General features: G+C 42.5%; 1 protein-coding gene across 2 annotated transcripts in view; it reads right to left on the bottom strand.

Moving 5' to 3' along the window:
• Positions 1-542: 542 nt before the first annotated feature.
• Positions 543-12,113, bottom strand: part of LOC140685444 (STAM-binding protein-like) — a 32,095-nt gene continuing 20,524 nt past the window's right edge. The window contains exons 10-11 of one of the 2 annotated variants that reach the window (XR_012058874.1): positions 11,409-11,575; positions 543-852 (exon numbers count right to left, since the gene is read on the bottom strand). Coding sequence is in view for 1 of the 2 variants with exons in the window: in XM_072937472.1 (XP_072793573.1) it covers positions 11,519-11,575 (57 nt within the window). In the remaining variant the exon portion in view is untranslated. Of the gene's footprint in view, positions 853-5,204; positions 11,576-12,113 lie in introns of those variants that run through there. The other variant, XM_072937472.1, reaches the window with a different exon arrangement.

Genomic DNA, 12,113 nt, shown 5'->3' with positions numbered 1-12,113 from the left:
ACCCCAGTTTTATTTATTAATTGTGTTTATTATTCACTATTTTACTCCTCGGACTTAGTTCTGTCTAACTAGACCCAGAGTCCAGGTTCTTTTCCTTGAGTAAGGACAACTTGTGCCTCTCCTAGCTCAAATTAAAAGTCCATTTTTTAACCCAAACTCTATGCCAGCTCCTTAACAATTCATGTCAATCCAGGATTCTCAGATCAGCATTTGACATACGGAACCATCTGGTCTTTAAGCAGTAATTCCACCACCGGCCACTGCTATAATGTTTGCCTACAGTGGCAGGAATATTATCAAACTGCCTGCAACTTTTATTGATCTTTCCTCAGTCTAGGCCACAGACAAATTGATTCGCCACTGCTATCCTGCTTCACGGGCCAGAACGAGGGGGAACAACTTTCCTGAGGGCTGATCCAGGCTGAGTTCTGACACTAGTATTTTTCCACTTATTCAAAAAAAATCTGATACTATCTTTGGATGAGTTAGTTGCATAGCTTCTTGCTATAAAAAAAAAAAGGAAAAGGAGACATTCTTTTTCACTCTGATGATACATGGCTTTATTTTCCTGGACAAGGAATGGTCTGTATATGCAACAGACCCTACCAGCTAATTGCAACAGAAAGAAGGGCTACAGATCAAAATATCTAACACTAAGGCTATTTCCTGGGTAAGTAGTCCCATGTTATTGCCAAGTTCATAAATGAGGAGACAACCGCATTGTCCAAGTGTGATTCTCCAAATTTGCTGTACAGAAGCCCTTTGTGGTTACTGCAAGTCTCTTTTCTGCTGTAAAGTGGGAATCGATGTGCTAAGTGGGCGGCGGGCTCTCTTACTCCACCTTGATGAGCTCTATTAAAACAAAACAAAAACTGTCTTACTTAGCCCCCAGTGAAGAATGGCAGCTAAGCAGGGGGAGAGCATAGCTCAGTGGTAGAGCGTGTACTTAGCATGCACAAGGTCGTGGGTTCAATCCCCAGCACCTCCACTAAAATAATAAATAAGTAAATAAATAAAAACCTAATTACCTCCCCACCATTAAAAAAAAGAACGGCAGCTGATTTCCAGGCACTTGCCAAAGATCACAATTCCAAGTTCACTGTCACCACATATTAACTAAAATGTCACCAAAGAGAAACCTGGAGTTGTTTAGAATCCATGCAGTCCATCTGAGTCCAGATATGACAAAATACATCCGTAGGTTAAGCTGATTAACAGACAGCTAGGCATCTGAGCTGAACTACACGACCTGCCCCCACCCTCCGCGTTCCAGTAGAATTACTTTTACTAACTCTTGTGCGTCAGAGAGAGGCCATCTTTATATGGAAGAACGGAACCCTCTGTGCGCCGTTTGGGTTTATATACAGGTGTTTACATTATTTATGACATTACACATCACGTGGCCTACCCATGGTGGGAACGTAAGTGATTATGTTTTGCTTTTTTTGCTCTATTACTGGATCCACTTTGCTGTAGCCTTGTAGTCTATATTTCTTTGTCCTTATGTTCAATTTATTTTCTCTTTGAAATATTTTACACATCCTGGAAAACCTTTCTAACTAGGTGTCTGGAGTATAACATGGGGCTTGGCACTTAGAAGGCACACAGTAAATATTTGTTGAAAGAATTAAAAGTGAAATACAAAAAAAAAGAACTATTATAAATAGAGTATAAATTAAGATGAAAACTTGGGTTTCTCCCTCACTTGGGTTCCTTCAATACTCCTGCATAGAGCTGGTGCTCATTCTGTGTACAGTCATCTATTACGAAGAAATTGCTCTTGTGCTATTTCACGGGAGTATGGTTTCTTTTTCTTACTCCATTATTTCCTCCTTGGAGACAGAGAGTATAGGATTTACTTCCTGTGTATTTTGAAGAGGGCTCTGCACACAGTAGGTGCTCAATAAATGCAAATTAAATAGAAGAATTATCCATGGCCTGAAAGTGTGACCCACCTTTTGGGGAGTGAAAGGGTTACTAACCCATAGTCCAGCTGCTTTTATCTAAAGCCAGCAGCACTGGTGTTTCCATTTGTATTTCATTAGCTTGCTCATCTTGGGTCTTTTTGCCCACAGTGGTGATGGCAGGCCCTAGCTTTTTCTCCTGGGCACATATCATAGGTATCTGTTGCTTTTGCTGCCCAGCAACCATTCTTCCCTTAATGCTATCATGACTTTCCTTTGCAGAATGAATGTTCCCCCACACCCAGTGCATGTGGTTCAGATGGGTTTGGACACACAGCCCAGGTCTGGCCAATAAGAGCATCCCATCCCCTGGGGCACAGTGATGGGTATGAGGATGAAGTCATGACCAAAGTCATAACCCAATGACTCAGTTCCAGGACTTGTTGGAACTGTTGGACACAGAAGTTCTCTTTTTCCTGCTGGATTTACCAAGATGATAGGATATAAACCTATAGCTGTCAAAGCTACCATACTGGAAAAACCTAACTGAATGAACACTGAGTACGTAAGAGCCAAGAGATGAACACAAAATGAGTGCCCTGATGACGCTGTGCCTGAACAGTCTGAATTGAATTTTCTGTCAGTACAATGAAAAGAATTCAAAGCAGCACAGAATTCTGTTCTCATCACATGGCCTCTTCCTAGACCACACTGAAGCCCCAAAGGCCGTATAGGAGGCTGTGTGCTTACAGAGCAACACAGGGACTGGAAACTAAAGTATCTGTGTGATCCTATCCTGAGTCTACCATGGTTCAAAGAAAAATAGCGTAAAACTCCTAAGCCAGGGGAAAGGGGTAGAATGTGAAGCTGGGTGAAAGAAGTTATAGACACAGATGCTTAAGTAGGGAGGGCAGGGGGTCAAGCGCTGTCCAAGGTGGGAAGGGGGTCAGTGCTATGCATGGTAGGAACCGGACTTTGATGGAATTGTGCGTTGGTATTTGGAATTGGCTTTCTTAAGGCAAAGTGAAATGAAGACAGGAGACAGAGGCGTAGGGAACCTAACTGCAGGGGATAATTGAGGAAAATTTAAAAATAGTCTTCCTTGAGGTGATGTTTTCACTTCTTTCACCCACTGATAACCCATCACTGTTTACTCAACACGAGTAACATCCTACATTCTCACTCAGGCCCAGGAAAAAAGCTAGGAATCACCCTTGGGCCGCTGTGGGAGCTCTTTCTTGGAGGAGGTGAGATGGGGAGAAGGAACCCTCCCCTAGGAACTAAGCACAGAGGTCTGCTAACAAGCCCCGATGGGCACACAGGAGCGCTTCAGGCCACAGCCCAGAGTGTCTGTCTTCTTTAGGTCAATTCTCTCGGCTTTCCACCCTCCAGGTTTTGCCCAAAGCTCTCCGCTAGCCCTTGCAGCAGAGTTTATGTTGAACAGGCTCCAGGGGTGAGGTCATCCTCGTGGAAGCTTTCCATATATGACAAGCCTTTGCTGCTGTGCCCAAGAGTGTTCCTAAGGCCCTTTCACTGATGCTGTTCAAGAATAAGGTCTTGGCTGGATTCCCACACTGAAGGGGCAGTGGAGCTTTGGTTTCTGAAAATAGTAGGTATTGTCCTTTTTGCTCCATTATGAAAGAAAGCAATGTTCTCTGTAGAATATTTGGAAAATTCAGAAAAGTATAGAGGGGAAAGCAAGAGCAATCATGCCATCATTCTATCAATCACCTACAGAAAATTAATTTCAAAATGTTGTATTTCTTTCTCACAGTTTTATGAAGACATGTATCTGTATATATTTTAGGAAGGTGGTATTGCCCTGGGGTTGGGTGTGGGTTTGGAAGTGTGACACCACTCATTTGGAGTTCTGTGGCCTTCGGCACCTCCAAAAAAGAACTCCCGCAGTGGCCCAAGGGTTATTTCTGTCCTTTTCCTGGGCCTGAGGGGGAAAGTAGGATGTTACTTGTGTTGGAAAAGTAATGGGTTATTGGTGGATGAGAGAAGTGGAAACATCACCTAGACTAAAGGTAGTAAGACTATTCTTAGGTATTCCTCAGCCAGTCCCTGTAGTTAGCTTTCCTACCCCTCAGTCTCCTCTCTTCGCCTCACTTTGCCTTAAAAAAAGCCAGCGGCATCGTACCAAGCACAACTGCCGCAGAACACGGTCCGTGCTGTCTACAGCACTGCCTTGCCTCCTTGAACAATCAAGCTTGCTAATTCCTAATCTAGTCCTCTACCTGTACACTATTATTTTAACTTATAAGTTTATAGTAAGTTATCTGGTAATAAAATTTCTAACATTCTTCTTTCCATTTTTAAAAATGGTTATTTCACTTATTCCAGATTAATTTTAGAATGCTCTTTTCAAGTTAAAAAAATGAAATTTTTATAGACGTGCATTTAAATCTACGGATTAATTAAAGGAGAGTTAGCATCTTTGAAGTATTAAGTCTTCCCCTCATGGAATACAGCCTACCTGTCTTTGCATTTATTTTCTTCATATCCCTCTGTAAAGCTGAGTTTTCTTTATGTAAGTCCTGCACACTTCCTGTTAATTTTATTCAAGGTGCTTTATAGTTTTGGTTGCTAGGGTAACTGAGATTCTCCACCAGCATCCCCAATCACAACTGGCTATTGCCTGTATTGGAAAGCTGTTTTAGGCGTTTTACATTTATCTTTTAGTGGGCAAATGTGCTGCTCTCTCTTATTAGGTCTAACCGTTTTTTCAGGATTATCTTCAGGTTTTTAGGTAGATACTTCAGTTTTCAGCCAAAATCTCTGTCTCCTTTCCGATAGTAAACTCTTTATCCTGCTTCAGTACATTGGCTAGGTTATCCTTTCAGGACACTGTTACATAATAGTATTTAAAATGGGTCTGTCTTGTTTCTGCCAATAGTATTTCTTTATTAAGAATGATGCTGGGTATCGTTTCAGAAGACATATTTTATCATGACAATGAAGCTTCTTTCTTTCCTAATCTATTAAAGGAGCTTTAAAAATAAAGAATAAATGTTGATTCTCATCTTCAAATGCTTTTCTTATTCTCTGAGAGCGCCCTGGGTCTTTTTTTTTTCCCCTTTTGACCTACTTCTGTGATACATTATATTAGTGGATTTCTTTTATTGGGCCAACATTACCTTCTCAACAAACTCGCCAGATGCATCATGGGCTATAGGGTTGGGCAGACCTGGGCTGCCGTCCCAGCCCACCACTTACTAGCTAGGGGGTCAAGGACAGGTTCTAAACGGGGATGTGCAATAAACGCTGGCAGTCATGACACATTATTCCTCCACTATGTTGACGAATTTGTTAACGCTTTTATTTAGGAAATTTGTATCTGTATTGGAGATTGGCGTGAAATGTATGTGAATATAATTTAGTGAGTTGTGTTCACAAAAACGAACTATGTTGGTTTTCTTATTTCCCTGTGCTCTACGACACTTAAAACAGCAAGAGATATTTATATACTCATGTCCACGCAAGTACTATTCACAATAGCCAAGAGAGGCAACCCAAGTGTCAATCGGCAGATTAATGGATAAACAAAATGTGGTATATACATACAACGGAATATTATTCAGCCTTTAAAAGGAAGGAAGTTTTGACACATGCTACAGCATAGATGAGACTTGAGTACATTATGCTAAGTGAAGTAAATAAGCCAGTCACAAAAAGACAAAATGATTCCACTTACATGAGGTATCTAAAGAAGTCAAATTCATTGAGACAGAAAATAGAAGGGTGGTTGCCAGGGGCTGGGGGAAGCGGGGAAAGGGGAGTTGTGGTTTAATGGGTGCAGAGTTTCAGTTTTGGAAGATGAAAAAGTTCTGGAGATATGTTTCTCCACAATGTGAGTACACTTAACACTACTGAATTGTATACTTAAAAATGGTTAAGAAGGCAAATTTTATATTATGTGATTTTCTTACCACAATTAAAAAATGGCATGAGAGTTGCAAGTTTGAAAGAACTCATTCATAAAAGCATCTGGAGATAATACTGCACATGTTTTCCCATTTCTTCATTGACTGTTGGTCTTTCAAGTCTTCCACTTAAGACAAATTTTGATTTCATTCACATGTATAATTTTTTTTACTAGAAAATCATATATTTCATTGAGAAGCAAGTTCATTAGCCTAGTTAGTTACATGTAAGGCTTTCTGTTGTACCCCTTGGTTTGTTTCTAATTTTTTGTATATTTTTTCCTCTTTGACTACTTTATTGTTTTTTTCAAAGAAAGACATTATGAATTTATCTACCAAATCTCCTATTTTCAAATTCAGCAATATCTGCTTCAATATTTCTTTCTTTCCTTCTGGCTTTCCTAGCATATTCTGTTATGCTTTTTTTTAATTTGATCCAAATATTTAATTCATATCTTTTGACTCCTTCTTATTAAATAATTAAAGCATTTAAGGTTCTAAATTTCTTTCTGTGTACAATTCGTAGACAGTCTCGAAGCTTTAATTTGTGACACTGCAGTAGCATTCATCTCTAAATAAAGACAAATGGCTACATATGTAGTTTTAATTTTCTTACATGCTTTCTTTCTTATATGTTCTAAGAAGTAACCTCCTATGATTAGTTTGTTAATTTTAAAATTATACAATCTTTAAAATCATTAATCAAACTTTGGATAAGTCTGTGCATTTATTCCTATCTTACTGAGTGTCAGGCACTATTCTGGGAGCTGAGAATACAAGTGTGAACAAGACAAAAGTTGCTGTTTTCAGAATATACGTTAGATATATAAGCTAGAAATGAACAGGACGACTCTAGCTAATGAATGACAGTGCTGTACACAGTAAAGAAGGAGATGTGGTAGAGTGACGGGCTGGGCGTGTTTTAGATGGGGCTGTCAGGGAAGACCTCTGCTAACTGCCAGATCCCATGGGCTCATCTTGGTCCTTAGTCCAGAAAACCTCTCCTGAACCATTTGGTACCATTCATCTCCCCCTTTTAAAAATTGTTGCTTTCCTTGGTTTCTGTGACAAAGAGAGTGGTAACTTATCTTGTAACCACTGTCTCTTGGTTTCCTCCCACCTCTTGGACCTCTCCTTTCAGCCATTATTGTGGGCACATCTTCCCCTCCTGACAACCATCTGTCCTGGCAACCGGAAGCAGGGCTCAACTGCTGGCTCCCTCTGCTCTTGCTTGTATTCAGACCTCTGGCACAAGGTGACACTGGGGTGGCAGCTGAGGCCCAGGACACAATGTCTGAGTCAAGGCATTCTCACAAGGTGGAGGTTAGGGCACAGGCCCAGCTGGCTTCTAAGGACACTATTCCAAGGAAGGGCTGAGCGAAAACAAGGAAGGAAGTACCATGCTGACTGAAAGGCTCAACACAGTGCTAGAAAGCAAACATGGTCCCTACCTTTACATGACATGAGTGTACATAACGTTCAGAGACACGACTCACAGAAGACAATAAGAAAACACTACAAAAACCAGCCAAAAAACCACATTCCAACTTGTGGGAAACAGGCTATAAATGCCACTGGAGTTCAAAGAAGGAAGCCCTCAGAGTAAACTGACCAGTTTGAGAAGACACTGAAGGAGGCAGAACTTGAACCAAGCCCAAAGGAAAGCAGGATTAATCACCAAAGGACACGAAAGCCCATGGTTATTTGGTGCGACTTGGCTGGATTCTGGATCCAACAGGCACAATGAACGATTCTGGGCATATCCTGTAAGTGTAAGGCCCTGCTTCCAACCCCAAGTAGGCAAAGGTTAACAAACTATTCAACCCTGGAGGAAGGAGTGAAGACTTCTGTGAAGAGGATCAAAGTTCTCTTCCTCTTCTTTCACCTCAAGAAGTAGTTGGAAAACAAAAGTGGGAGGTTCAAACAAGAGTAGGAGGGACCTGATGGTGAGAGAGACTGTGAACTCTCTTTAGGTCCTGGCTCTGCTCTGGGTCTTAGGGAAAATGAGTAGAAATTTGGAATGTTTCTTCTGGCTCTTGAGGCTCTCAGTTTCTCAGCTCAGAAGATCAGGGCAGACCAGAAAAGATATCTGGAGCTGGGGCCCAGTCAGTGATTGAGGATGTGAAGCTCTAGCTGGAAGTTGGATGGGGCAGAGGTGGGGTAGGTGGAAGCAAAGGCACCTCAACTCTAACATTTTCAAAGATATAAATAACAAGTACTTGAAGTATTGACAGCATCTTATAGCTCTGAGTTGCACATGGAGTTCATTCTGTCCTCATTTGAGGTAGGCATATTAGGCTGGTCCCATTTTATAGATTTAAAGAAGTCTGGGGTGCTGACTTGCTGGTGAATGAACAGCTGGACCCAGAAGCAAAGTCTTAAATGTTCAACCTGGCACTTCCTTTCAAGAGGAGAATGTTCCAGTGGTCCTGATCCAACAGGCCTTCTCTGTGCCCCAAGCAAAGCTCCTCACAAGAAGAGCCTTGCCTCTGAAGTTCCACTCTGGGCTCACAGGTCTGAAAGATCCTTGAACAAACCTGTCTCCAAATCCAGGTGGGGTTAACACACTGAAATATGGCAGAGATGGGTAGGGAGGAACAATACCAACTGACAGACTGTTTTCTAGGGAACGACACCTGGTCTGGTCCTAAAACTGGTCTCAAAGTCCATGCGAAACAGACCAAAGTTGCAGGATTCACTGAGTCTTCAAGTCGGTAAAGCTTTGCTCTTAGCCGTCTCCATTCCTGTTAATCCCCACATGAAAAGTTTCTCCTTCTACTAGGGTAAATGAAACCCAGATGTGATCAACAGTCAAAGGGGACAGGCATTATGACTTTAAATTCTGGGGTGCCAAACGAAAGTTGAAACCCTTGCCTCTCTTGCAACAAATATCCACCATGACACGGGCCCCACTAGGGGATGCTTCTTCCGTGCTGCCTTTTAAGGTATCTGGTACCCAAGAGAGCATTATAAAGGCTTCAGTGGTTTCTTCTTCCTCTGGTGGCATTGAACTAGGAGTACCTGAGAGTAATCATCTGAAAAAACACAGCCCAAGCCTGGCCCCCAGCAAAGCAGCTTCACCAGGCCCTGCACCTTGCCCAGGGCACTTGGGAGGGCCTGTGCCTCTGAAGCCAACTGGGATACAACCAGAAACTGCTTCTCTCTCCTCACTCAGCCCAGACCAGCAAGCATGGCACTTGTGTGGCCTGGGAGAGTGGAAAGGCGTTCAGCAGCCCAGAAGTCAGTCTCTTCACTGAGCAGTTGTTAACCTTTCAATATCAGCGTCTGTCCTTGGGTTTTGTGGTCTGAGTCCCTTTTATTCACAATATTCCTTTCCCTACACCTCTGGCTTCTTTTCTCTCACTGGCCTCCCAGTCTCTGCTTCCTTGCGGGCTGGCTTGATACCACGTCTCTTCCACAGAGGTAGGGTGAAGTGAGACACTGAAGCTGGCCTGTGCAAAGTGCCTCTGCTGTGGCTAGACAGGTGTGAAGAGGGCTTCTGCAGACTGATTTCCTGCACCCGCCCATCCACTCACTGGGACTTCCTGTGCACAGGTGCAGAGGCAAGACAACGTGGCCATTCGGTACACAGTAGGTGATCAATGTGGTTGCAATCTATGATACAGTTCACTTTGGTTCAATGAACACTTGCTGAATGTCTATGATGTGCAGAGACATGACAGCTCACAATTCTTACGTATAAATGACAAGTACAGAGGTTTTCAACCCTGGCTGCACTTGAGACTCCGAGCAGATTGAAAGAAAAACCAAAACCAAAACAAAACCCAAACAATGTCTGAGATCCCATTCCAGAGAAAGGGATTTCACTGGGGGGTGGGGGGGTGGAGCCCGGGTACCAGCATTTTTTTAAAAGCTCCCCAGCTATTTGAACGTGTAGCCAGGGGTAAGAGCTTTATGTGGTCGTATGTAGAAAGTTTGGAATAAAGGTTACATTTAGACTTTAAGCAATACAAAGCTAATGCAGGTTTCTGAGCAAGAGGAAACATGAGGATGGTTGTAATGGGGGAAAATTCTCCGGACTATAGTGGGCAAAACAGACTGGGGTCAAGAAACACTAAAAACAGAGACCCAAACAAAGCCTTAGTGCACTAGTTCAAGTAAGAGATAAAAAGGTCCTAAACTAGGCTGTAGCCTTGAGAATGGAAAGGAAGGGTGAGTTTCCTGGAAAGAGCAGGGCCAGGCAACTGTAGGATTTTTAAGGGCAAGACGGAGCAGTGCCGGCTGCAGCAGGGGAAGGAGGGCAGTGACAGGGAAGCACCCTTTGCCTTGCCTGGACCCACCTAGCCCCACGTTCCCACAGACTCCAAAAGTGCAGGAGAAAGAACTTCTGGTGTCTTTGGAGTTAAGTCCATGAGAAGAACAAGGATACAGAGATCTGGTGCTTTCAGGGGCCAAGTTCACGGGCCACTAACCTAAGCAGTAAAGACTGAACATACTGAGGACAAAAAATTTAAAAACAAAACATTTGCAGATTTTTTTCCCCCAAAGAATTTTGATACAAAAAGAAATCATTCTCCTACCCAGGGCATTTACTCTTCAAACAATATTATTAATTTCCAGGCCACCTTAGAACACTAGGGTCAGCTCATAGAAAAAATACAGAATCAACTGCAGCTTCAGACATCTTCCTGGACGTCACCTAAGTCAGAAAAGAATAGCCAACACAATGAAATTAGTAGAGTGTGGTGGCATGGGAATACAATCCTTTATCTGGAGTGTAACCTGGCACTCCGAACAAAGGTGCCACTATCCTCAGCTGAAAGCTTTTAGGGCACAAGAAGGAAGTGAATGGGATGACCCACTTGAGAAAGCACCAAACAAACAGAGATGACTGCACATCCCTGGAAGACGGCAACGGGCAGAGAGAAAAGACTGAACAATTAAGAGTGAACCGGGACACACCTTCAATGCTGGTACATCTCAAATTCCACTTCCCTCTCACCTTTCTCCAAATAACCAGACCTTTTAGTTAACCTGTTTAGACCATGTTTGATCCAACATATCATTCTAGAGCACACACACACACTATATATATATATATGTATATGTATATATATATAAGTTAATTGTTATTTTATTGTAGAAGAAAAAATATCCTGAAATATTTGTTAAATAACAGTAATTCCTGACAAAATCATTCCTCAGGGTTTTCGAGCCTCACCACCTGGTCAGACATAGCGAGCTGTCTGTCTCTCAGCCTGGTAATAAGCTTCATTAATAGTGCCACAAACCACAGAAAAACCCAAAGATTTTCTAAATGGCTTCCGAATTTCTGCATAGATGCCCTTAATTAGTCCAAAGGTAAACAATAAACAAATAGGCAGAGAAATTAGAAGGATAGCTGAGAGAAAAAAATGTTAACAACGGGTGAATTTATAACAAAGGGTATATGAGTGCTCATTATAGCATTTTTTCAACTTGATTTTTTAGTTACAGGCAGACTGAAAAGTTGCTTCAGCATGATCGTGCTGTTTTCCAGACGTGCCTAAAAAACACATTCGAGTATTTCCTTTCAAACCAGAAATAGAAAATCAGTCCTCCCCCAGGTGATACTCACTTTCTATTCTGCCTAAACAAGCTTCCAGAGCTTTCTGGAAAGTTTAAATTAACGGGCTACAGTACACTGATACGGTGTTATAGTTCTTGGCAGGTGTTTGACTCAAAAGCTCATCGAAGGTCTGTGATGGTCACTGCTCTGTCCACAACAGTCGCATGGCTGCAGCTCTGCAGTAGGGAAAAAGGAAGAAAGGGAAAGTCCCGGAAAGTTCTGAAAGGTCATCTTTGAAAACTCCTTACTTACAATGCTCACTCTGGCCGGTGGTTCCCAGGCTGGCAGCCAGACGGCTACTCAAATGGCAGTTACGGTAAAGGGTCTGGGACTTATTACTTCTACCAATCCAGACCTGCAGACTGAATCAATGTAGGCCCAAGCACCTTCATTTGTTTCTCCACTGAATGTATATTCTGGAGTCATTCATAAAATACATACTTAAGAGAACTGCTGAACTCATTGCGGCTTTTGGGTAACTATGTCAGCCAGACAGTAAAGCACATCCACTGTCACGCGGGGAGTGCTCCCTTCTGACTGGCACACGGGGTCTCCACGACTGAAAGCCTGGGCTGTGCGGGGGGTTGTGCAGCCCGTTTCAACATCTTGGTACCTACACACTTACTACATTCCAAGGCAGACTAACCTATTCGTGACCAGATCTGTCAAAAAGTTCTTTCTCACTCTCAGCTGAAAACTGTCATTCCACAAGGT

This window comes from Vicugna pacos, chromosome 15 (genome assembly GCF_048564905.1).
Source record: "Vicugna pacos chromosome 15, VicPac4, whole genome shotgun sequence".
Taxonomy (NCBI): Eukaryota; Metazoa; Chordata; class Mammalia; order Artiodactyla; family Camelidae; genus Vicugna; species Vicugna pacos.
This window is presented reverse-complemented; position numbering and strand designations above follow the sequence as displayed.